General features: G+C 35.1%; 1 protein-coding gene across 1 annotated transcript in view; it reads left to right on the top strand.

Annotated features, from left to right (window-relative positions):
* The first annotated feature begins 1,596 nt into the window (after positions 1-1,596).
* Positions 1,597-24,761, top strand: part of Magi (membrane associated guanylate kinase, WW and PDZ domain containing protein magi) — a 42,007-nt gene continuing 18,842 nt past the window's right edge. The window contains exons 1-2 of the mRNA XM_068768595.1: positions 1,597-2,434; positions 7,516-7,715. Coding sequence (XP_068624696.1) covers positions 2,220-2,434; positions 7,516-7,715 — 415 coding nt within the window. The 5' untranslated portion in view covers positions 1,597-2,219. The remainder of the gene's footprint in view (positions 2,435-7,515; positions 7,716-24,761) is intronic.

The raw sequence follows: 24,761 nt of genomic DNA, 5'->3' as shown, positions 1-24,761 counted from the left end.
CATAACATTTCTATTATACGAGGCCTAAAAATTACGATGTATAAAATGAATTAGCAAATAAATTATAAATTAAAACAATACCTATGACTATAGATAATATATAAGCACATAATACAGTTTGTATTTAAGTGGTTTATTTATTTAGTTAAAATCTATATATACTAATTATAAATCTATAATAGTCAATGCGTCCATGCCATTATAAATCTTTTTAACAATATCATCCTATCACAGGGATTTAAATTGATGAGAAAGTTTTGACACGTAATATTTTACGTAGTTTAATTTAAAATTGAATTTCGTAGCACACGTAGTTGCCAGCCTTCTACACAGCTTCGTATAACAATAAAGCCAGAGATTCCGGAAACGTCAATTAAAATGGTCTTTTTTAATTATGTTTACGATGCATAAAATGGTTCTCTTTTTCTTAGAATGTATGCCACGTCAATTATCTTAATAGATTTATCCATTCAGTGGCGTACCTAGGGGGGGGCGGTGGGTGCGGTCCGCACCGGGCGGCACTTACCTTGGGGCGGCATTTTTTATATTTACTTATAGTTGTAAAAAGCAACTTTTTCATTTCAAATTTATTTTCTTTCTTGAATAATAAATGATTATTATAAGTTTAATATTTGATTTATATAAATTATGATTAACTTTATGATTTCGAATATTATTCCTCGGTGTATATAAATGCATTTTAGTGTAAATTTTGGATTCTAATTCAAGAACAAGATAATAATTTTATTTTATCGTATTCATTAAAATCCGTTGAATTCGTAAAAGGATCTTTACGACATTGTTCGGCAATTTTTCCTAACTAAAAATTTTTGATGACAGTTTATAAATGTCATTTCTTTTGAAAAGTTTATATGATTACTTTGAAGTGATACATCAATATTTTTCAATCAAAAACCATTATTTGATTGACATATAATAGAAAGGGCGGCAAACTGGAGATCGCCCCGGGCGGCAAACTGGAGATCGCACCGGGCGGCAAAAGTTCTAGGTACGCCACTGTATCCATTAAAAATGTTTTGTGCACTTCGACAGCTTACTATCGCAGAAGATTCATTAACTGTTAATTGAATATCTGGAGAAAAAAAACATAATCATAAAGTCTTTAAATCTTAAGAATAAAGGTCTATAAGAAAATAAGTTTGGGAAACTCTGGTATAAATAAATGAAATTTATTTTTGTACAATCGACGCTTTTTTATATAGATCAGCGCCATCTTTACATAACATTAAAAAAGATTGGGTAAAAACTCTGCCTTTCTGTATATTGTTTTTACTTTTTGACAATAGAGGGCAATAGCAATTAAAAAGTTCGGAAATAACTAAATATTACAAATAATTGAGATAAAACGTCGTAAATCGATATTTTTATTTATGTTATTTTCGACCCCTTTCAGCTTATAAAAATGTAATTATTCAAATGTAAATTGAAACTAATAATAACTCAGTACAGATAATTTATCTAATCCCCTCTACAATGTCAATAAAATAAAACCAAAACAGTGACATTGTGTGATGTGTGTATATTGTCTATACACATAAGCATAGTTTCAAAGAAAACAGCTGTATAGACGCTGCGCTAGATGTCCTACTCACTCACTTGTTGCACCTACTTTCAAAAAGTTGAGATTTTACCTGTTTATGTGAGAAAGTGAACTTGTTAATGTGCCTTATTAGCATATACAGTGTCGTGTTTAAGTTCGTATTATCTAATTTACCGTTACAAAGTCCGGTGGACGCTAAATATGCGTGTTGTTTTTAAAGTTATAATACGTTACGATGCACCTGCAGTGCGGATACATCGCTCGTCGATTACCGCGGCATCGCCGTGCATCGTATTAAGTGCATCGCGATGATCAGGCTCATCGACAAATTAATGACAATTCACTTTGACTAGCTACGTGGATCGGTTTGTTGTCGGACAGGTAAAAAACAACACGATCTAAGGAGTCACCAGGTCCCAAAATGACTCATAAGTGGTCATTGCCTTGCCCGCATGCCACCATTGTTTTGTTTTTACGGTCCGTCTTTTATTTCGATGAGTAAAGTGTAAAGAATGTGAAACTGAAGTGAATGCGATTATTTCTCTATTGTGCTAGTTTTATCAACAAAATAAATGTACATCTTGTTTGGCGGGAACGATTGTGATTAAAATTACAACGCAAAATAAAATGTTAAAGTGTTAATTTATAAATAAAAGCAATGGCTCAGAGTTCGGTAGACTCGGATAGACTTTCTTCGACTGGGATTTCGTCTCACAGCTCTGGGACGGCTGGTACTGCCGGCGGTTCAGTGGTTGGAGTAAGACCTGGAGAACCGGTTCACAAGAGAGAAGATGAAGATGACTATAACCTTGGACCATTGCCCCCCATGTGGGAAAAAGCTTTCACAGCATCCGGCGAGAGATATTTTATCGAGTAAGTCTTAATTAAAAAATATTTACCAAATTATTTCTCAAAGATATTTCGAAATATTCTCTAAATTAATAGTTCTAATTTACAATTAGGCTAGTTGACTTTGCGTAATGTTTTAATACAGTTAAATGATTGTAAAAAATAACTCTTTTATATATTTGTATGAATGGTTAGTTACTTGTATGGCTTAACAATTATTGTTACACACAGCACCACAATAATTAAGTGGATTATATATAAGTTATCAATGAACACCTAATGATTTTATCTGTGTTTTTATTCTTTCTTTATGGAGTGTCTTATGGCAAAAAAGTATTTTTATTAACTTTGACTGTTGCTTTTCACATAGCAGATGAGTCTGGGACGTTGATAAGTTTTAGAAAATCTCTGAATGCAGAGTTCCTCCTTTTCCAAAATATAAAATATTGACATTAAGTTATTTATTTTCCTACAATTTTCCTTGTCTTTTAAATCTGGAATGGCCTGATTATTGACAAAATATTTGTTTTAAATACATTCATATTTACTGCAAATACACTATTATCTATTTATTTCAACAATTATTTCAAAAGAATTATTTAATTAAGAAGAAGACTAAAGTTTAACTTGGCTTTTTTGACTTCTTGACTGCTGAATAATATTATAAAAAATATAATTTGTAATAATTCTTCTCTAGATAGATATTGGGAACTTTATTCAAGGGGCTTCATTACAATAATATTAATCTAATGTATATGGGTTGTCACAGAGAGGCTACAAGCTGCAAGCAGGTGTTTTTGTGTTCTCACTTATATAAATAGGTGTAGTTATTTGTCTCATTCATCCATTGGTCTCCTATGACTTATTTGATACATAAGTGCTTTCCACAATAAGTTATTGCTTCAACTTTAAGTAAATATATATAATATGTACATAATACATTAGACTCATATATAGACCACTAATGTATAATGATTTCATCTGACAGGTATGAGAGCACTATCTATTTCAGAATTGATTTTTATGGTTACACATCTCATGTAATATATATAGATATGTTTAAACTTTAATATTAATGTTATTTTAAAATGGAAATGTGTTGATGTTACATCAATATAGTTAAATTGAAAACATGGATCAATTTTGAACTTTTAATTTTAGTGAGGTTTTATTCATACTATAATTAAATTACCTGGTTACCACAAAAATCCCACCCCAAATAGTAAGCTATTGTTATTCACTTAACTGGTGTAAAGCGGATCAGTCATATCAAGAGTTTTGGTCTGAGTATATACCAGTTTTTTTTTAGTCTTAACCTGTCTATGCCTGCCTTTGGACATAACTGTCTGAACTCCCCAGGTGCATATGGGTTAGATCTACTCGAAATAAAGTAGGCTACATTATACCAAATCACTTTAAAAATACAGTTTAAAATTTCTCGATCTGGATGTACTATAGACCACAGGGTCATAAAAAATAATATTTGATTTATCATTTTTAAAAAAAAATCAGTGTCAGCATACTAAGGGTTAAAGACGTAAGTTAGATTTCTGTGGATTCATTGTATGCCAGATCTATTATAAGCAGAAAGGCCAGGTACAGAGAGGTTGTAGAAGGCCTGCTTCCAATGAGTTGCCAACTCACCTTTACTGACTAGACTTTTGCATACTTAATCAAATTTTAAAGTAACCCATCAACTCTCTTTTGGAAGCCCTTTACCTAAGCCCTGACATTATTGACAAGCCTAAATTCTTCTGCAGGTTACGGAGAGATTTCCCTGTTACATCTCTTGCTCCTATCTCCATTGTATACAAATTTATATTTTATTTAATATTTTTGGATGGATATTTAATATGTGTGTATATGTTTTAATATGTCTGTGTATGTAATGTGGAGGAATTCATTAATGACTACACTGACTACACTCTACTGCAGAAATTATTTCCTAGCAAATCTTATACCTATTCCTATTTAACAATGTCATAAAATATTTTGTAATGTTTAATTCTCCATGGCCTTTCATATGTCTACCATACTTATACTAGAGGGTATTATCTTTAAGCTCTTTATATTTATTTATACTGCATTCTTCAAATAGAATCTCAGGAAAACTTTGTCTTTAAGCCTCTCAAATTCTATTAAAAATAAGCTCAAATCTATATAAAGTTACTAAATAATAGGTTAAGGCTGTGTCTTCAGTGCTCTGTCACCGTAGTTAATGTCTGTTTGTTCACTAACTAATAAGTTCGATAGTTGGATGAGAAATAACAAAGAATAAAGTTTACAGGCGATAAACACTTGTGTATTATAGATGTGATCTTTGCTTTACTAAAGTTATAAACATTTAGTGTGCATAATTTTAGTTTGCCACATGTTCTTAGTTGCAAAATTAAAACAACATGGTTTTTTAAAGTATACATTCGTATTTTTTGTCATCATTTGTATTTATTGTTAACATTACCTATACACTAAGTTCATCATCATCGCCATCATTTCAGCTATAAGAAATCTACTGCTGTGACAAATGCTTCTTTTGATTTCCAATATTAGATTGTCTGTTCTTCTTGTATGTGGATATCTTATACTGTATTTGTTGGTTCAAAGTCTTCACTTCAGAACCAAAAGGTTCTACCGGCTATACATTCTGTGTGCCATGTGGCCTGCCCATACATCAACCTGTTAATCTGTTGGGCTTTGTTCATCGCTTACGTCCATCTATGGATCTGCACATTCCTTATTTACTATACTTCATTCCTTAATGACTATACTTTATTGTCATAAGGATTGGAAAGTAATGTCGCTTTCTTAAGTTAAATTCACACAAACACATTTTTAACAAGTTTTTATTTCTAATCGACAATATAATAACCTCCGTTATTTATACCTTTTACCATCTAGTATACAAATTTTCAATGTTGGAACGATAAAAATCAATCGGTTTTTCTGTAAAATATGTCAACAGAAACAACATTACTTTCCAGTTCCCTCTTATATATTCACTATAAATATATATATGTGCCTTGTTAATGTGTCCGTTTGTATTAATTATTTATGACCACACTAGGTTTTAAAGTATATTATATATTTTTATTTGTCATTGTACTTTATTTTTGTCCAATAGTTACAACGAAAGTATTTTAATTTTACCTTGGAAGTGTAAAATGTATCCAGTATTATTTATTTACCTATCAGTTCCGAAACTATGATATCTGAATTTTATTGTACATACATTATATAAAAAAATAAAACATTTTTAATGTAAAATGATAAATTGTAAATTTTTTGTATAGTAAGACTCAAACCAGTTATTCCCTGTTTGTTATTCTTACATCCTAACCACTGAGCCAGTGTTGGTTAACCATGAACTCGTTCCATATTTACACCACAATTTCCTATTGATCTTAAACAGACATCTCATATTTTCACCGCAAGCAGTCTGTAGTCCAGCGTAAATATTTTTTGTAACTTCTAAATTTAGATTCATTGTTAGATGAAATCAGTTTCATTTTGACTGTTGAATAGTGCACCACATTTTGTACTCTTTACACAAAAGCTCTTAATTTTGTTTCTATAAGTTTATATTTTTTTGTGAAATGTGTTCATGTTACAATCGAAAATCAAAGAGGTGAGGACATGTTTATGTGTCTTTAAAATAAATATTTAATATTAAGGATACCTACCAATAAAATAAAGAAATTGAGTATTAATTATTGTGTTTTAATATGTTAGTTCTTTTTTGTACAGGTAATAATGATTATTTTGTACATGTAAAATTCTGACTAATAATAAGTTTCTGACTAGTAATAATAAGTAATTTAATATATTCAGATATAACTATATACATTATAGTAATATACTTGAGAGTTTCTTTGTCTTTGCTCATAAAACATGAACAGATGGCATCAAGGAATGTTGTCATTATATTGCTTAGTTATTTTTAGAAAAAGTTTTTAAATGGAGTAGTCAGAACCAATATGATATTTTACATGGCAATCCTTGTAATTTGAATGTCATAATAAAATATTCATATGAATAGTTAATAAACAAAAGATTATTATTAATATATACACATACATACATACATATTATATACACACACATACATATAAATACACACACAAATTCTTTAAAAAACTGAATTAATTCTGTGCACTTTGATAGTTTTAATTTTACTGTCAAATAAGCAAGTACTTTACTAGTTTTGTTTTTACTATGTCAGTATCTGTTGATGACAAACATCTTTACTCTAATGTCCTGATTTTGATAAAAATAGCACCAATTATTACTGCAACTAGTCAATTTTTTTAAGAAATACATGAGTAGATTTTAGATCAATTTTTTGGTATTTTTGGATTAATAAATTATCAAAACTATTTTGATTTATGGGATAGCCTGTATGTTGTTTTCAATAAATTGTCACACTGTGAATGCTTTAATTAGTAATCTTTCATTATTATACAATTGTAATTATATACATCTGGAAGTTATAACATTAAAAAGTACTATTTCTTAATTTTTTCAGATAGGCTTTGCTAATTGCACCATGTTTAAATGTATTATGCATACTGTTATTGGTCCCAATTTTCTCTAGACTACTACCAGGTTTAGAATGGTATTTCTATCAAGAAGAACCTGGCAATAGATGATATCAATTTTAATTTTTTTTTCATGTCATTATTCCCTGGCATGTTTGCCTTCTATTAGTTTTTAATATAATGATTTTGGTGTATTGTTGAAACATTCCTTAAAATAAGCTTTGAAATTAGAAATGAATGTAAAAATACTTCAGGAATTTTATAATAGATGTGTATACTTTGCCTTAAAAGAGGATGATTATTATGTAAACTATGGTTATTCAAGCTAATTTATGCTTTTTATATCACAATGTTTATAAAAAAATATTTCTTAATTATTTACATTATTGTGAATATACAGAATATTGTATTGTGGATTGCCCTCCCCTACATGGATCTATGACATAGTCAAGGACCCGTCATTGTGGCGAACTTTGGAGGTAGCTTGGAACTTGGGGGTCTAACTGCTATGATGATGGTGATGATGATACGGAATATTATTATAAATACACTAATTCTGTTTCCCCTCAGTAACAACACTGGCACCTCACACTGGCTGGACCCACGCTTAGCGAGAGTGCGGAAGCACTCACTAGGAGAGTGCGGGGAGGACGAGCTGCCGTACGGCTGGGAGAGGGTCACCGACGAACGCTATGGCTCTTACTACGTGGATCACATCAACAGACGTACCCAGTACGAGAACCCGGTTCTTCAGGCGAGAAGGCTTAGAGGTAAGTTTAAATATATTTCTTGACTTTGAGATTGTGTTAAAATATTTCTCAACCGACAATTACTAACATGAATTAGCAAGAATTTAAATTAATTTACTGTGACAGTCTAAGCCTAGGTCTTCTTCACTAAACTAATAATTCTCTCGATTGTCATAATTATAAAAAATAGTTGCCAGTATTCTCATTTACGAAGCTTCTCTCATTACAAATCTATCCAAAAATATTTAATTTCTTTTTCGCAATCTTATCCATTTTGATTTCAATCAACAATTTATATGTTTATTATATATTCTATGTTAACGCATTCGGAAAAATTAGAGGCGTCAAAGGAAAATGCAGGTAATTTTTTTAATAATTTATTATATATTTTATTCGACCCCTTTCACCAACACCCATTTCATTATTTAATTAATGTTTTTGAGTGGTGTAGCTTGAATATGGTTGGATTGTTGTCACTTTATCATGACATAGGCCCCACCAATATCGCCACTATGTAACATTGACTCTGTCGTCGATGTACCAGTGGACAACTATATTACCATACCCAAACCATTTCATTATTATTAGACGGTTTATTCTTATTTTATTGAGTACTGGTGATGAATAACATCGTTGAAATCTAGATAAAATGTACTCGGGGATCGAAACCGCGACCTACTATCCCAAATATTGAGTGTTTATATATAGAACACGCAGATATAAGTAGAAACGATCTATAGTCTATATCGTATGTATATATATTTATATCCCAGCGAGATTTTACCATTAGAAAGTCTTAGGTGTAAGGAAATGATTCTTTGTACGAATTCAAATGAAATTTTGTAATGTAAAGTAAATAGTATTTGCATTTGAAGTACATGGCTATTTATACACCTGGAATACATAGGTTTCCACAGTCGCGCGACGCATGAGGTATAGTTCTATTGTACTAGTGTGCCGTTTTAGGAAAATAGTTGCTGGCAATAAAGGCACACGAAGAAAAATATGTATGTGTTTAATTATCTAAGGGTAGTGGGCAGAAGGCCTGGTCTAATTTTGCACCGCTGCTCGGTACTCCCCTGATGGTGGTGGTGGTCAGCCGCTCGATCTCCCAGGACTGGTCAGGCGGCTGCAAGTCGAGAGCAGGGAGCGCCGGTAGGTTGCAGTATGTGTCGGTTCCGGTGCACGGTGATATAATTTCAACTTTGTAAAACTTGCAGTGTAAAACTTGCAGTGTAAAACTTGCAGTCTAAAACTTGCAATGTAAAACTTGCAGTCTAAAACTTGTAGTATAAACTTTGCAGTGTAAATCTCGCAGCATAAAAGTCGCAGTGTAAACTTTGCAGCATAAAACTTGCAATGTAAACTTTGCAATCTAAAACTCGCACCTGTGAATTAATGTCACAGTTATGATATACATATATAAATATGTGTACAATTTGCTCCGCTGACAGTAAACTCGGAGATGGCTTGCGATGAAGTAAGGGCAGAAACCGAAAGCAGTTGATGTGATTGTTTACTGTCAGAACGGAGTTACAAAATGTAAAGCATGTAAAACAAAAATAGAAGAGATAAATAAATAAACAAATTGAAAAGTAATAATGAATACATAATGATGGAACTATGGACACAGATAAAATGTTGAGCTCTAACTTATAGATAAACGCTACTTAATAATGATGTCTTCATAATATTTGTTCAACACTTACCCCTTTGGGGTGCGAGGCGATGTAAAGATTGTGGCGTGAACTAAATGATGCCCAGAGAATGAATAGGACCAAGACGTGAATTTATAACGTAAATTCTAACTGGCCCCGGCGCGTGAGAAGACACGTAGCTGGTGAACGCAACCGACACAAAGAGTGTGCGTCGGTGCGTGAGACGACACCTAGCTAGTGAACGCGACCGAGGCCAGGATCCTTCTCCCGAGCACTGTGTAAACTCTGTGTGCTGGTGCGCGGGCGCATTGGAATTTTTGTTATAAAAACAAAGATCCGTTAAACCAATAGCATGCTCCCACGACCCCACGCCACTTGAGACGTACCGTTACCCGCTAAGGGTTGAACAATTTTTTGCTGTATTGCGATTTATGAGACGTTTCTCGTGATAATATTTTTTTGGTTAAAATTTTAACTAAGATTTATGGGACGTTAACTTGCAACGTTACATTACCCCGCGCGTCACCGAAGGATTTTATTTCATTTAAAGGAAATAAAATCCGAACTTATTGATAACAATTTCATTTTTATCCTTTTAAACTCATTCTTTCATACTTCTCGCAAACAAACTAGCAATAGTAATCATTATAAGGATTACTAACGCGACCAAACAATTATGAAGGTTATAGATTCATTCTAATAACCCAAACGAAAAATTACGCGGTTAATGGTAATGCTTCAGTTTATGTTGTGTCGCATTATGTTTGTTATTTATTCAAACCTATTATTTTTAAATCCTTTATGTGCCATGTTCCAACATTTTTACCGGCCATGTCTTCTAATGCATACACTAAGAGAGAATTATTTTTAATTATACATTTTATTTAAAGAATCAAGAATAACGTATGTCTTAACAAGCACGTCTTCTACGCTATCGGAATCGTCCGAAATTTGATTGACTCTATTAGTATAAAACATCCTCAGAAGGAAAAAGAGGACCCAGTGTAGCGATTTGTTTACGTAAGTTGTTAACAATAGCGCCATGTTTAATCTATTTTTTTTTAAATTGGGAAAGAGAGAAAGAAGAAAAAATTAAATGCACCACAATAAGGAAGGTGTTGAACAAGTATTCTACTCAATCTACTCCGTTCTGTTACAAATTCACTAACGAACGTTATGGTTGCTAGTATAAGAATTAAAAAAAAAACACAAAAAAATATGAAAATGATGCGTATAACTGCAACTAATGTGTACGGTCCTATGAAAAAATAGCAGAAGCAAAAAAAGTTACAATATAAGAACAAAATGTATGTTAAACTAAACAAAAACTTTTTTAAGTGAAGGATGTACACTTCAGTTGCTGGCAGTAGAAAAGGCAAAAATAACGTTTTACAAAATTAATTAAATAAAAAAAAACAATCACACAACTATACTACAATGCAAAATCAGACCTTTTAATACCACGTTAAGGGCGCCAGTGTGCCGTTTTAGGAAAATAGTTGCTGGCAATAAAGGCACACGAAGAAAAATATGTATGTGTTTAATTATCTAAGGGTAGTGGGCAGAAGGCCTGGTCTAATTTTGCACCGCTGCTCGGTACTCCCCTGATGGTGGTGGTGGTCAGCCGCTCGATCTCCCAGGACTGGTCAGGCGGCTGCAAGTCGAGAGCAGGGAGCGCCGGTAGGTTGCAGTATGTGTCGGTTCCGGTGCACGGTGATATAATTTCAACAGTGTAAAACTTGCAGTGTAAAACTTGCAGTGTAAAACTTGCAGTCTAAAACTTGCAATGTAAAACTTGCAGTCTAAAACTTGTAGTATAAACTTTGCAGTGTAAATCTCGCAGCATAAAAGTCGCAGTGTAAACTTTGCAGCATAAAACTTGCAATGTAAACTTTGCAATCTAAAACTCGCACCTGTGAATTAATGTCACAGTTATGATATACATATATAAATATGTGTACAATTTGCTCCGCTGACAGTAAACTCGGAGATGGCTTGCGATGAAGTAAGGGCAGAAACCGAAAGCAGTTGATGTGATTGTTTACTGTCAGAACGGAGTTACAAAATGTAAAGCATGTAAAACAAAAATAGAAGAGATAAATAAATAAACAAATTGAAAAGTAATAATGAATACATAATGATGGAACTATGGACACAGATAAAATGTTGAGCTCTAACTTATAGATAAACGCTACTTAATAATGATGTCTTCATAATATTTGTTCAACACTTACCCCTTTGGGGTGCGAGGCGATGTAAAGATTGTGGCGTGAACTAAATGATGCCCAGAGAATGAATAGGACCAAGACGTGAATTTATAACGTAAATTCTAACTGGCCCCGGCGCGTGAGAAGACACGTAGCTGGTGAACGCAACCGACACAAAGAGTGTGCGTCGGTGCGTGAGACGACACCTAGCTAGTGAACGCGACCGAGGCCAGGATCCTTCTCCCGAGCACTGTGTAAACTCTGTGTGCTGGTGCGCGGGCGCATTGGAATTTTTGTTATAAAAACAAAGATCCGTTAAACCAATAGCATGCTCCCACGACCCCACGCCACTTGAGACGTACCGTTACCCGCTAAGGGTTGAACAATTTTTTGCTGTATTGCGATTTATGAGACGTTTCTCGTGATAATATTTTTTTGGTTAAAATTTTAACTAAGATTTATGGGACGTTAACTTGCAACGTTACACTAGCTGTTACCCGAAGTCCGTCAGGTCAGGTCTTCATCGTGATCATCTAAGCCGATAGATGCCCAATGCAAGGTATAGGCCTCCCCCAAAGATCGGTCTTGCGTTGCCTGTACCCAGCTACAACCGGCAACTTTCATTTTCCCACCTTAATGTCCACTTAGTGGGAAGCCCATCGCCTACCCACGCTACCGTCGTCGCGCGTCTACCGCACTAGATCAGCCAGAGAGACATGTAGTCGGTAGACGTGAGTGACTTGCGGGCTAGAAATTAGTCCATAAAATATGATAGTTGAGCTGTGGCAGCTACTAGATCAAACGCTTTTTCATTTCGATAAAACAAACACGGCGATCAAAGTGATCACCACTCACACGAATGAAATGAATAGGAAAACATTAAAGGAATGGAAGAATTTGTGATAAAATATAAATGAGTAAATGACCTTGAGAAGGAAAAAAATATGAGAAAGAAAATAATAAAATCTGTAAAAAAATATTTTGTTTAAATTGTCCCCGTGTATCCAAGACAGAACAAGTACGAGAAGCCACCCAAAACTGAGCCAAAACAAACACGGTGCCCCTCTGAGAGCGCTGTCATATATCATCGAGCTTGATTTACGCTTCACAAAATTAGGCTTTTAAAACAATCACAGAAATGTAAACATTATTAACACCATTTTACGAATGTAGGCCAACATGCTCCACTATACGTTTTATTTATACAGTAATGGAATAAGATGTAAATTTATACAGGGAGATTATAATACGTAGTAATTCTAATTTTGAAAAAGCATTCTCTTATTTTATTATCATAACGATAGTTATTATTTCTGTAACCATTGGTTTTTGGATGCTATACGATAGATTTGTTGATAGTAAAAGAGCTATATTTACACCTTTAAAGCTTTTACATCTGTAATATTAATAGATTGTATATATGTGTAGATATTTTTACTAGATATAGTTTTAATGACGTTACATAAAGCAGGTGTACGGGGGCATATATTAGTCCAACAAGGTGCTGCACTCCTTGAGTAGGCGTCCTTACTCTGGGGAGAATATCGAAAGAGAGAAACACCCTGTACCCGTCTCACACCTAAGTTGATTAACAAGTTCTCATTAACCAAGACTACGGTACCGAGGCAGGTTCAAGGACGCTCATTATCCACGAGGCTCAAGGCCAAAGAGAGACGCGGTCGTCGTTATCCGAAGACAACAGACAACTTCGGGCTGTATAACGGTAGCAATATCACGTCAACGAACTCGTGCTTGTGTTACACGGACGAGACTCGAGATGCGATCGCAAGATTCATCGAGGTGGCAAATACAGCAACCGCCGCACAGACACTGGCGCGCGACTTGAAGATGCCAATATGGAGTAGGGATGAGGAAGACGTCGCACGAAATGAAATTTTAAAAACTGAACATTGTTAGGGCATCGTTAAAATAGATCAAGATACTTAGTAAACACTGTATTGTGCAAAAACGTGAGCACGAAAAAATCGGTAATATTAAACATAAATGTATAACAAAGGCACAGACGTTAATGTCTGTTGAATAAATAAAAAAAAAACTAATACTCACTCTAATGCTCAGTGGCTAAAGAGCAAAACGGTCATCGTTGTTCATCGAACCACAGACACTCTCGGGCTGTATGACAATGTTCATCATACAGTGGTAGCAATTTCACACGAACTCGTGCGTGTATTACACGGACGAGACATTGATGTAGCCAAAAGGGCAACCACCGCACAGATACTGGTGTACAACCTGAGGTTGGCAATTTAGATCAGGAATGAGGAAGTGGTCGCACGAACCGTAATGTAAAAAACTGGACATTATTGGGGCGTTGTGAAAAACAATCAAAACACCAATGATTTTAGAACTTAAGACTTTAGGAGATAGTTTAAAAAGCATAATTATAGTGAAACGCGAAAACGCGGGCAAAAAGATTGGTAAATATTAAATGTAATTGTTAAAACAAAGGCACGGACGCTAATGTCTGTAGAGTAAGAAAAAAAGAACATACATTTTATTGAAATATGATTAAAGTTGTGAACTAAATTAAAGAAATATATATCCTAAAGTATAATAAATAATAGGAAAATAATAGTGACATTTTAATGGAATATTTATAGATAATCTCAGAGTTATGCAAATTTGTAAAAGCTAAGCTTCTTTAAAAAAACATTACGCAATACCATAGCGGGAAATAATAACTTTCTCCTACAGTTCACTGCAAATATCATTAAATATATATTAACATCATTAATTGAATATAAAAACTAATAATACCGGTTTTAATGCATGCGTCATTGATAGATGAAACTGGAAATGAAATTGGTATATTTTTATTAATAAAGTTTTTAATTAATTCACACGAACTCCTTTTATCCGCTTGATAGCTGCTATCAAAACCCATCGTAAAGCTAGCTTATATCTTAACTCTGATATTTCTGTAAATAAGTAGTTTTTTTTTATAGTCGCCTTACACTTCTGCCTTAAAACGGCAGAGATCTTGTAATATAGTCGGCGATAAATATTGCACATCGACTTTTAGAAAGAGACAATCTGCTAATTTCGTGTTATCTCTGTCGCACGACTGACAAAACGTCACATAGGTAATATGGGACGGAGATAATAATCTACCCAGCAGAAATTAGTCGATTGTCTCTTTCCAAAGGTCGATGTGCAATATTTATCGCCGGGTATTGTACTACCTCATTTAGTTTTTTTAGTAGTTTTAGATATATTAGGTACCTGTTTTTTATTAACTATCGGTTTTTTCACAGGTCCAAACTACTTTTAAATAGTCTTGTTCCCTACACGAACCCGCTTTTATTTTATATATGTTACAAATTTCTATGATCACATACGAACATGACTCGTTTGCGATGCGGGCAGGTGTTAACTGTGCGGGATCTTGGGCGCGACGTGTAACTTAGTAGTGACGTATGCGCATTATTAAGTCTTAAAGAACGTCGCAATTAAAATGGGGGGGGGGGGGTTATGAGCCATCAAATGTCTTGTAACAGACACACTCGTAGATCCTACATGCGATGACTCGAGATTTTGAATTACAAAACACATTAAGTTTTTTGATCAAAGAACTTGAGAAAGCTTGTCGTTGACTATTTAGTTGAAAAGTTGCGAGAAATTCTTACGCCTCAATTCCAGGTTATCATTATAGTGATTCTTTTATGACATAGCGAAAGATATATAATTAGGTATCTACCCCAAAAATATCTATGGGGGATATATTATAATCGCCACGCTTTGCAGGTGTGTTGGCGATCCCAGTTTAGTATTATGGTAAGCAAAAGACGCTGCAGCTTATCCCCTAAAAACTTGTTTGTGAGCAGAGGCAATCCTATATAATTAATGCACAATGTGTTACTGCAAATAATAAGGACATACGACTGTGCCGCGCCTTAGGTATTTGTGGGGTGAGACGGGAGAGTATCTTCCGCTCGCGGCAGAAGCGTTCATGTTTTTTTACACTACACCCCCATCATTGCTGCGCTTACTTGAGACGCGGTACAACGGTTTTAGTATTATAGGATTGTATTAAACCCTGAATAGCATCGTTTTGTTACGGTCTAGTTGTATAACGTACGCTATCGTAACTTTTGCATAAGCAAACAGGATTTGTTATATTTAGTGGTTTTTGTGCGGTATAAACATTTTTATCGGATTTATTTCAATATTAACAAGTTGTATTTTTTTAGTCTAAGTTGGTTCAGTTTATACTTCTGTATGATGTAATTAATTGCCTTTTTGTTTCTTAATGCACTACTACGAAGAGGAGTCAGTCGATGGACCAGGTATAGTTATTTACTTTTACTATATATAAACACTTCCTATACGGGACAATATAACGTCGAACCTAACGCCGAAAGCGTTTTATACCAGTTAACCATTTTAGCGCTGCAGAGATAAACTAATGAAGGTGGGACAAATAAGTTAATATCATATAAGAGAGGAAAAAAATAAAAAGGAAATAGAAACTGATATAAATGTACATACTACTACACCAATACCTCACTTTGCGTCGTGGTTACGTTCCAAAAAAACACGACGCAAATTTAAACGCCGCAAAGTCAGTTAAGATTTTTTATAGCAAGCAAGGTAAAGATCGAAGATAGGTTCCATGGTCACGAAAATACTACTTTTTAAAAAGAATTTTGAACAAAGTAAACAATTAAAAAAACAAAAGTAATATAACTCTGCCAATAAATAAATTGGAATAATATTTACCTTTTTTGTAACCAGAAACAAGACGTTAAAATTTATAAATTTATCATATTTATTTATAAAATTAGCAAAACAAAGTGAAAATAAAAATGAATTAAAATTGCGTTGATTTTTAGTTAGAAAGGGAATCCCCGAGTTCTGATGGCATGGCGCAATTAGAAACAAAAGTGCTGCCATCTTTTAGAAAAAAAAATTAAAGACTCGAATCCAAAACAACGCAACCTCGAAAATCTAACGACGCACAGTGAAAATTAGTACTAATTAAGCAGCGACGCAACTTCAAAAAATAAAGCAAAACGAAACGATGCAAAGCGAGGTATTGGTGTACTAACTGTAATAAATAGACCAAATCACTGACACCATACACGCGGCGTGTAAAGTTTCTATGCCATCCAGGGGTGCTGGGACGCGCTCCAAACCTCCTTGGTGGACAACAGACCTGGAGCGACTTAAATCTGAAGTCGTTCATCTACACCGTCGATTACATGCCGCTAAACGACATCACGCGCCTTCAGACACGATATTCGACCGATTATGCGAGGATCTAATCTTTAAGCGCACTGAATACGCTCGAAAGCTTAGAGAGACTTCGACGGCCGATTTCCGCACATTCTGCAACCGACAAGAACTCAAACACTCGACTCGGCGACAACCTCCTACCACTTTAAAGATAGACACAGGGCACACACATGACGCCCAACAAAGCGCTACAGCTCTCTTAAATCATTTCTATCCCGACGATTCTCCAGACTTTTCAGCCCGACACAGGCATCTTCGCCGTCACAGACAGGATACCTCTGAGGCCCCTGACGAACCTCCTTTCGCAGTGGAAGAGGTACTGGAGCTACTAAAACTTATGAATGCAAAAAAGGCACCAGGTATGGATGGCCTCACTTCAGACATATGCACACAATTTACACAGGCTTACCCACAGCTAATAACAGATTTATTAAATAGATGTTTAAAATTGCATCACTCTCCCCGACAGTGGAAGCAGGCATATGTCAAGATCATACCGAAGCCTGGTAAATCTGATTACAGTACCCTCGATTCTCACAGACCAATTGGCCTCATCTCTGTTTTCGGGAAGCTGTTAGAAAAGCTCCTGATCAAAAGGGTGACTTTTGTAGCCACGGTCGCAGGCAAGCTCAACGGTCACCAATTTGGTTTCAAGGAGCAAACCAACACAACCATGGCGATCTCCTCGGCTCTCGATGTCGTTCGCTCAGCCAAACGAGCTAGAGAGGCCGCCATCGCCGTCTCCCTTGACATCAAGGCAGCATTTAACAACGCCTGGTGGCCAGCTCTATTCGAGGGCCTCAGGCGGATCGGTTGCCCTCGAAACATTTTTTCAATTTTTGAAAACTATGTTCAAGACAGAGAAGTGGTTTTAGATTACGCCGGAGAACGAGTCACTAAGAAGCTAACTAAGGGCTGCGTTCAGGGTTCGGCATGTGGCCCAATTATGTGGAACATTATCCTAGACGAGCTTCTCGAAATAGACCTGCCTGATGGGTGCCATTTACAAGCGTTCGCCGACGACGTCTTGCTCATTACACACCACATTCGCGCTAAAGACCTCCAAGATTTAACCAACTCCGCGCTTGGTAAAATTATTGAGTGGGGTGAAAGTGTTAAACTGACCTTCGGCCCCGATAAAACACAAGTTATTGCATTCACACCCACAGCCAAAAAATGCTCAATAAGAATGGGCCAATACTGCCTTCCGTTTATACACGAGTTCAAACTTCTGGGAGTCATCATTGACGAGAAATTACTCTTTAATAAACATGTTCAGCACACTATCAAAAAAGCCTCGCGCATATTTAATAGACTTAGTCTTTTCTGTAGACCAACATGGAGGGCACATCCCGAGAACATCCGGACAATCTACATCAGTATCATTGAGCCAATTATGACATATGCTGCTGGTATATGGGGACAAGCGGCTCTAAAAAAAGGGATAATAAGGCGGTTGTTAAGTATGCAACGAGGCTTTGCCATCAGGATCACACAGGCGTTCAAGACCATATCCACCACAGCCGCTCTAGCACTTGCAGAACTCACCCCACTCGACCTCAAAGTTCGGGAGGTACAGGCACTGGAACTCACAAAACTCACCGGCGCCTCTCATCTTTTACCTTCTGATACAGCTCTAGAACGCCCTACACCACCACACAAATTATTGCACCCCGCTACCAGAGTATCCATTTCTGTCCTTTCCCCCTCTAGAGGTCGTAATTACACAGCACCCTATCCCCATGCTTTGAATATTTACACTGATGGGAGCAAGCTGGAGGACTCCTCCGTAGGAGCGGCATTCGTTGCTTTCATGGAAGGCCGCCAGACTGCTTCCAAAAAATACAAACTTCACTCGTTTTGCTCGGTCTTTCAAGCTGAGCTTCTCGCCATTTCGAAAGCCTGCTCGTGGGCCTGTTCAACATACCCGAACACATACACAATTATTCACACGGACTCACAATCTTCCATCGCCGCGCTGCAGAATAGAAGCAACACCCACCCCATCGTCACACAAATTCACAATCAGATACACGCACGCGCGCCAGCTACATTACACTTTACATGGGTCAAAAACCACACAGGCGTCGTCGGTAACGAGGAAGCCGACTTGGCAGCAAAGAGTGCTGCCGCAATGTACTCTCCACCGGCTTATGTCTACTTCCCAATGAGTTTCGTGAAGAGCGCAATCCGCGCGGAACACAACCGCATTTGGCAGGCTAGATACGAGAGCTCGGCACAGGGTCGACATACCATAGGACTCCTTTCGAAACTCACCGACATAAACAAACTGCGAAAACTCATCAAGACATCCTTCCATCTGACACAACTACTAAGCGGGCACGGGTACTGCAACCAGTACCTGCACCGTTTTAAAATAATCGATAATGAGACTTGCCCATGTGACGACTCCACAGTACAGACTTTTGATCACTTACTCAGACACTGCTCTCGATTCGCATCCAAAAGACATAACCACGTGACCTTATGTGAAAACCTTAATATATCTCCGTTCAGCTTACCGGACCTTCTCAAGAAAAAATCTACAGCAGAATCTTTTGATGAGTTGGCCCGGCACATTGTCCTAAATCTCAAGGCATTTAACGGTCTGTAGCGCTTGGGCAGAGACTTAAATAAAATAATGTAGCAACTAATATATAATTGTGTATTCCAAATTGTATTGTTAATATGTATAAATTTTAGCTGTATTTACCCGTAAGTGAAAATTGTGTAAAAAAAAAATTGTAAAAAAAAAATAATAATATAAAACGCTGTCGTGCCTCGCAGCTGGGAGAAGAAAGATCCGTATCAAATAGCGGCAACCCTCTCCCAACTGTCTGCGTTTAATTAAAGCGAAAGATAAATACTGTAAAAAAAAAACACCAGCGATACAAATTAGAATTAATAAAAAAAAAAAACTGTAATAAATAAATAGATTAGACGTTTCAACCCATAATCACTCATCACGACGCAGGCCTCCCCCAAAAATATCAATGCGGGATATATCATAATCGCCAAGCTTGGCAGGCGGGTTGGCGATCGCAGTGTGGTATTATGGTACGCATAGTACGTTGCTGACCATCCTCTAAAAACTTGTTTGTGAGTAGTTGCAACCATATATATATTTAATGCACAATGTGTGAATTTTATAAGATTGTATTCAGGGAATCGAACTGACGACCTATGATCGCAAGTCTTAGTACTCTAGTAGTCTTATAAATAAATAGTGAAATCCAAGTATTAAGGTTCTGTTAGCTTGTCAAGCAACATTCGAACCTTCGCTTTGAATGTGCAATGATTCCTGATCGTCCTTATTTTAAGGAGCCCGTTCCAGAGAAAAATACCTTATAAAAATAAGGTTAAAATCAATTTATTCAACATTGGAACTATTAACAGAACGCTAAATGATCGTCAATCAAGATAAAAGATCTTCTTATTTTTTTTTTTTTGACTTTGCTTCGAGAGGTGTTATAATTTGAATAAGAAGAAGGAATAAACTCCAAAACAACACTTCCTTTGATAAAGTTTAACAATACAGTTTTATACATAATATACATTTCGTAACATATAGCCCAAGTGAAATTAAAACAATCAGCGACATCACTGCCAACGATTCCTGTCATTTAATTATTCGTTTATTAAATAATAAGCCTTTACCGTCAATTTATTTTTAATAGATTGTATTGATATATGTTTTAAAGTATCTTAAGGTAATATCTTTTTGAAAAAGGAATGTATAAACTTAACGCGGATAATTATATGATACACCTGCCAATTTTTTACTTATAAACGTGTTAAACAGGGGTGGTCAACATTTGTGAATATATTCTACTTTTTATATTAACTTTGTCGTGGTCGACTTGTTGTTGTGACAATCATATTATATTTATACACTGTGTTAAGTTAGAAGACACATGGGTATTTAACTAAAGTTAATTATTTTTTATATCACTTATTATGTTATAGAAATGAAATGTAAAATTCTCAAACCTTTTGTTAGTAGCATTCCTTACATGTGGCACCTAAAAAATTCTTTATTTGACACTTTAAAATATATATTGGATCTACCAAAATAGATCGCACTATCAAATTGACCACAATTGGTATATCACATCTATTAATCTTGACGTAATATCGAATGAAGAATACATTATGATTTTTTTTCCTCAACAACCTGTGTTATTGATAAATTAATGTGTTTCATAATAGATTATTGGAAATGTATCGGTTGGAAGTGGCTTACTTTAAGCGTTTTCCAACGACCTCAACTTAAAAGGTCAAGGTCATCTGTCCGGCTTGTAAGTCCGTGGTGTACTGCAGAGCCTTGAACTTGTTATTACTTACATGTATCTTAATTTTCCCGCCTTCTCAAAGTTATAGATTTATATGTGATATTATTAATCTCGCGATTCTAAAACCAGAATAAGAATTAAGCCACTCCTGCCATCCGTTCGGCGCGTTATGTATGTAACCTGTGCACAGCCAATTTGACTTACTGTACCGCTGTGTTATTTTGAGTAATTTGTGTATATAAGTTTAATTATAGAATTATATATGTTAGGGGGACCTGAAAGTAATGTCCCTTTCTTACGTTAAATTCACACGACTACATTTTTAATAAGTTTTTATTTCTAATCAACAATATATACACCTTCGTTATCAACAACATTTTGCCATCTAGTATACAAATGGGTGCCGGAGCGATAAAAATCAATCGGTTTTTCTGTAAAATATGTCGACTGAAACAACATTACTTTCCGGTCGCCCTAATATATATAATTATATACACTGACGATCACAAAACGATAATTTCGATTAATTAATTAAAATTTTTTTTTGATAATTTCTACAAATAGAGAATAAGTATGAAAGTAAAAATGGACAATTTCTTAAATGACACACTTTTTAAGCCAACAAGTGAAATAATAAAACTATTCAAAGAAATAAAAAAAAATTAAACTATAGTGGTACGGTTTTGGATTTAAAAAATTATAATAGTGCCGTATAATAATCAATACGTGTCTTTGGTATATTATTAAAAAACCTTGTGCATTGAACCTTCAACAAGAATTATCGATTAGCTCTTACGTCGTCATATAACTAGTCTCCATGTTAAGTCAATTAAATTTCCTCGATGTTTTTAAACTTCATCTAACCAAATATGGGTCAATCATATTTCCTGACTATACATTAGCTAGATGATAGTATTATATTGAATAAACTATCACTAATAATACTCCTAGTTGTAGACAAGTTTTCTTATGAGCCCTGCGTACCCTCGAAGGGGAAAATTTCAAAAATTTCTCTCCATAAATACTTAACAATTTTTAAAAATTAAAAAAAAATTTTTGGTCATTTTCAAAGTTTTGGATTTTAAATAATAAAGAAACAGTTTAATTCGATTGTTTCCTTGAAACAGTAGCAAAAGGTGTGAAGATGGGGTTAAAAAATTATTGACTTACAACTTTCGAAAGTAAATATTTAATTAGTGTTGCCTCGAAAAAATATTTGACAAAACAGCCTGGTCCTAAGGACATAGAATTATTTGTATTTGGGATGTTTAGATGTTTCGTTTTTTCGTGACTTTCGACGCGTATTGTTCAACAAATTTGTAGTAATGGTTGATCTAGAAATTTTAACGATAATCTAATTAAAGCAACCGGTGTCAACCTCCTATTCGATTCCTGAACGTGTTTCGAGTGACAGGCCAAGCTGAGCATTGGGTGCTTATGTCAATCACTCCAATGACTAAGCGAGCTAAGTAACAAAAATCCAAAAGACGTATCCACGTGACCTTATGTGAAAACCTTAATATACCTCCGTTCAGCTTACCGGACCTTCTCAAGAAAAATCTACAGCTAAATCTCAAGGAATTTATCGGTCTAAAATAATGTACCAAGTAATATATAATTGAGTAAAACTTACAAATTTTATTGTTAAGGTGTATAAATTTTAGCTGTATTTACCCATAAGAGAAAATTGTGTAAGAAAAATTGTAAAAATTATAAAACGCTGTCGTGCCTCGCAGCTGAGAGAAGAAAGATTCGTATCAAATAGCGGCAACCCTCTCTCAACTGTCTGCGCTTAGTAAAAGCGAAAAAAAAATATTGTAAAAAAAAAAACACCAGCGATACCAATTAGAGTTAATTAAAAAATGGTGCTAAGCGCCTCGATTAGTTGATATTACTGTATTATCGAAAGCTTTTCCAAAGCTAACTCATCATAATTTTTTCCATACACTTTTGTTAAATGCAGTTCTTCCCCATAAATTCCCAAGAGGTCCGGGTGGCCTGTCGTCAACAAATGGCCGTTGGGGTCTTAAGGTTTAGGAATGGAGACCACGGACGCGCAAGTGCAAGTGCTTTGTGTAGCACTTTTGCCCTTTAGGTGGACAGATAACTTTGATAATATCGTTGGAAGAAGCTGGATTCAGGCAGCTTCCAAACAAACACAAACAAACTCTTAGGTACATTAGCCTTTCGTTCATCGGGAAAGGTGCAACATGACGCCTCTCAGTGACCGGAACGAATGTTTTTAAATGATGAATGAAATATTATTGTTTGTTCCTGTGGCCTTCGATCCAGAGCAAGCGATTTTAAACTGTATCTTTAAGGCAATTACATATAATACACCAAAATTTGTTTCGGGTATATTTGACTCGACACCCAGGTGTTACGGGCAGATATGTCCATAGGTAGTTGACAGGTTAGTCATTAGGGTGTCGTAGCCCATATCTCTGAGAGAGATCTCAGTTCACTCACTATACTGTTTTTCTTCAAATGATAACGAAATCGTGTTTAGAAATATGTATGCATTCAACTGTAACCTTTAAAGAGAGAGTCAAGCAATTGCTCATTGTCAGGATTAGCAAATAGTCTCGTCTAATCGTCTTTACGCTCTAAGCCTAATCACCGATTTTCGTGCCGCTTAAAGCGATTTAATTAATGGATTTATTTGCTAACATAAACAAATTGAACGGATACGGTGGTGTACTAACTAGAAAGTGCGGACTGTGCGGAATAAATTGTACCTTTAGGCATTAGTTTTAAAGTTGAAATTAAAATTACGCACAGATGTTGCAATGGACCGTATAGGTTTGTTTGTGTTAACAGGGCTTCGTATTGAACGTAGCAAGGCCAATAGATGGACGTCATGTAGGAACTACAAGTAATTATACTCAAGATTATTGTATTATTATATATTACACCTATCTATACAGGTTAATGAGTTATAGGTGAAAAAGCTTAAAATTAGCGAACATACCTTGACCAAAAAGTAAGATGAAATTGTCATTTAAAACACGGTATTAGGAAGGCAGGTAATTTTTTTTCAAGATTTGTAGGACTGTCTATAACATTTGCCAAGCGTCTGTTTGTGAAGAAAGTATCATTTGGGTTACCTCAAACCATTTTGAACGATGTTTTGTGCCTCAAAAACTTGATTCATATCGTTCCGCACTGAATTTGCCCGTTTTGATTCCATACGACTTCTGGCTATTCAGCAAACTTAAATGACTAATGCGGGGAAGCCGTTTTGACACGTTGAGGAGATAAAAACCGAATCGAAGGTCTTGAAGACTTTGTGAGGGCAAAAATTTATTTAAAAGAATAAATAAATAAAGAATTTACATTTTATAAACAAATTCAGCTTACTTTTTGATCAGAGTATTTTATTTGCAGTCAATTAATGTTGTAAATTATAAATTAAGTAGTAAAATACACCCTACAGATGGTTTTAGACATAATAATGTAATGATAATATAATAAGAAAAATAATTTTCAAAATTGAGATTACTATAGAGTGAAATTAATTATTGTTTACTGTTTGTCGCTGCAGGCTTTGTACTGCCAGAAGTCATTGGCCTGTCGAATTCCAAAAGCAATTCAATAATAATTTAAGAATGATCAGAGTATACAGGATGATAAAACAGGTGTAAAAGATTTTCG

The sequence above is a fragment of the Battus philenor genome, unplaced genomic scaffold (genome assembly GCF_028537555.1).
Source record: "Battus philenor isolate CCGP_79_NKW_IND1 unplaced genomic scaffold, ilBatPhil1.0.hap1 SCAF_26, whole genome shotgun sequence".
Taxonomy (NCBI): Eukaryota; Metazoa; Arthropoda; class Insecta; order Lepidoptera; family Papilionidae; genus Battus; species Battus philenor.
This window is presented reverse-complemented; position numbering and strand designations above follow the sequence as displayed.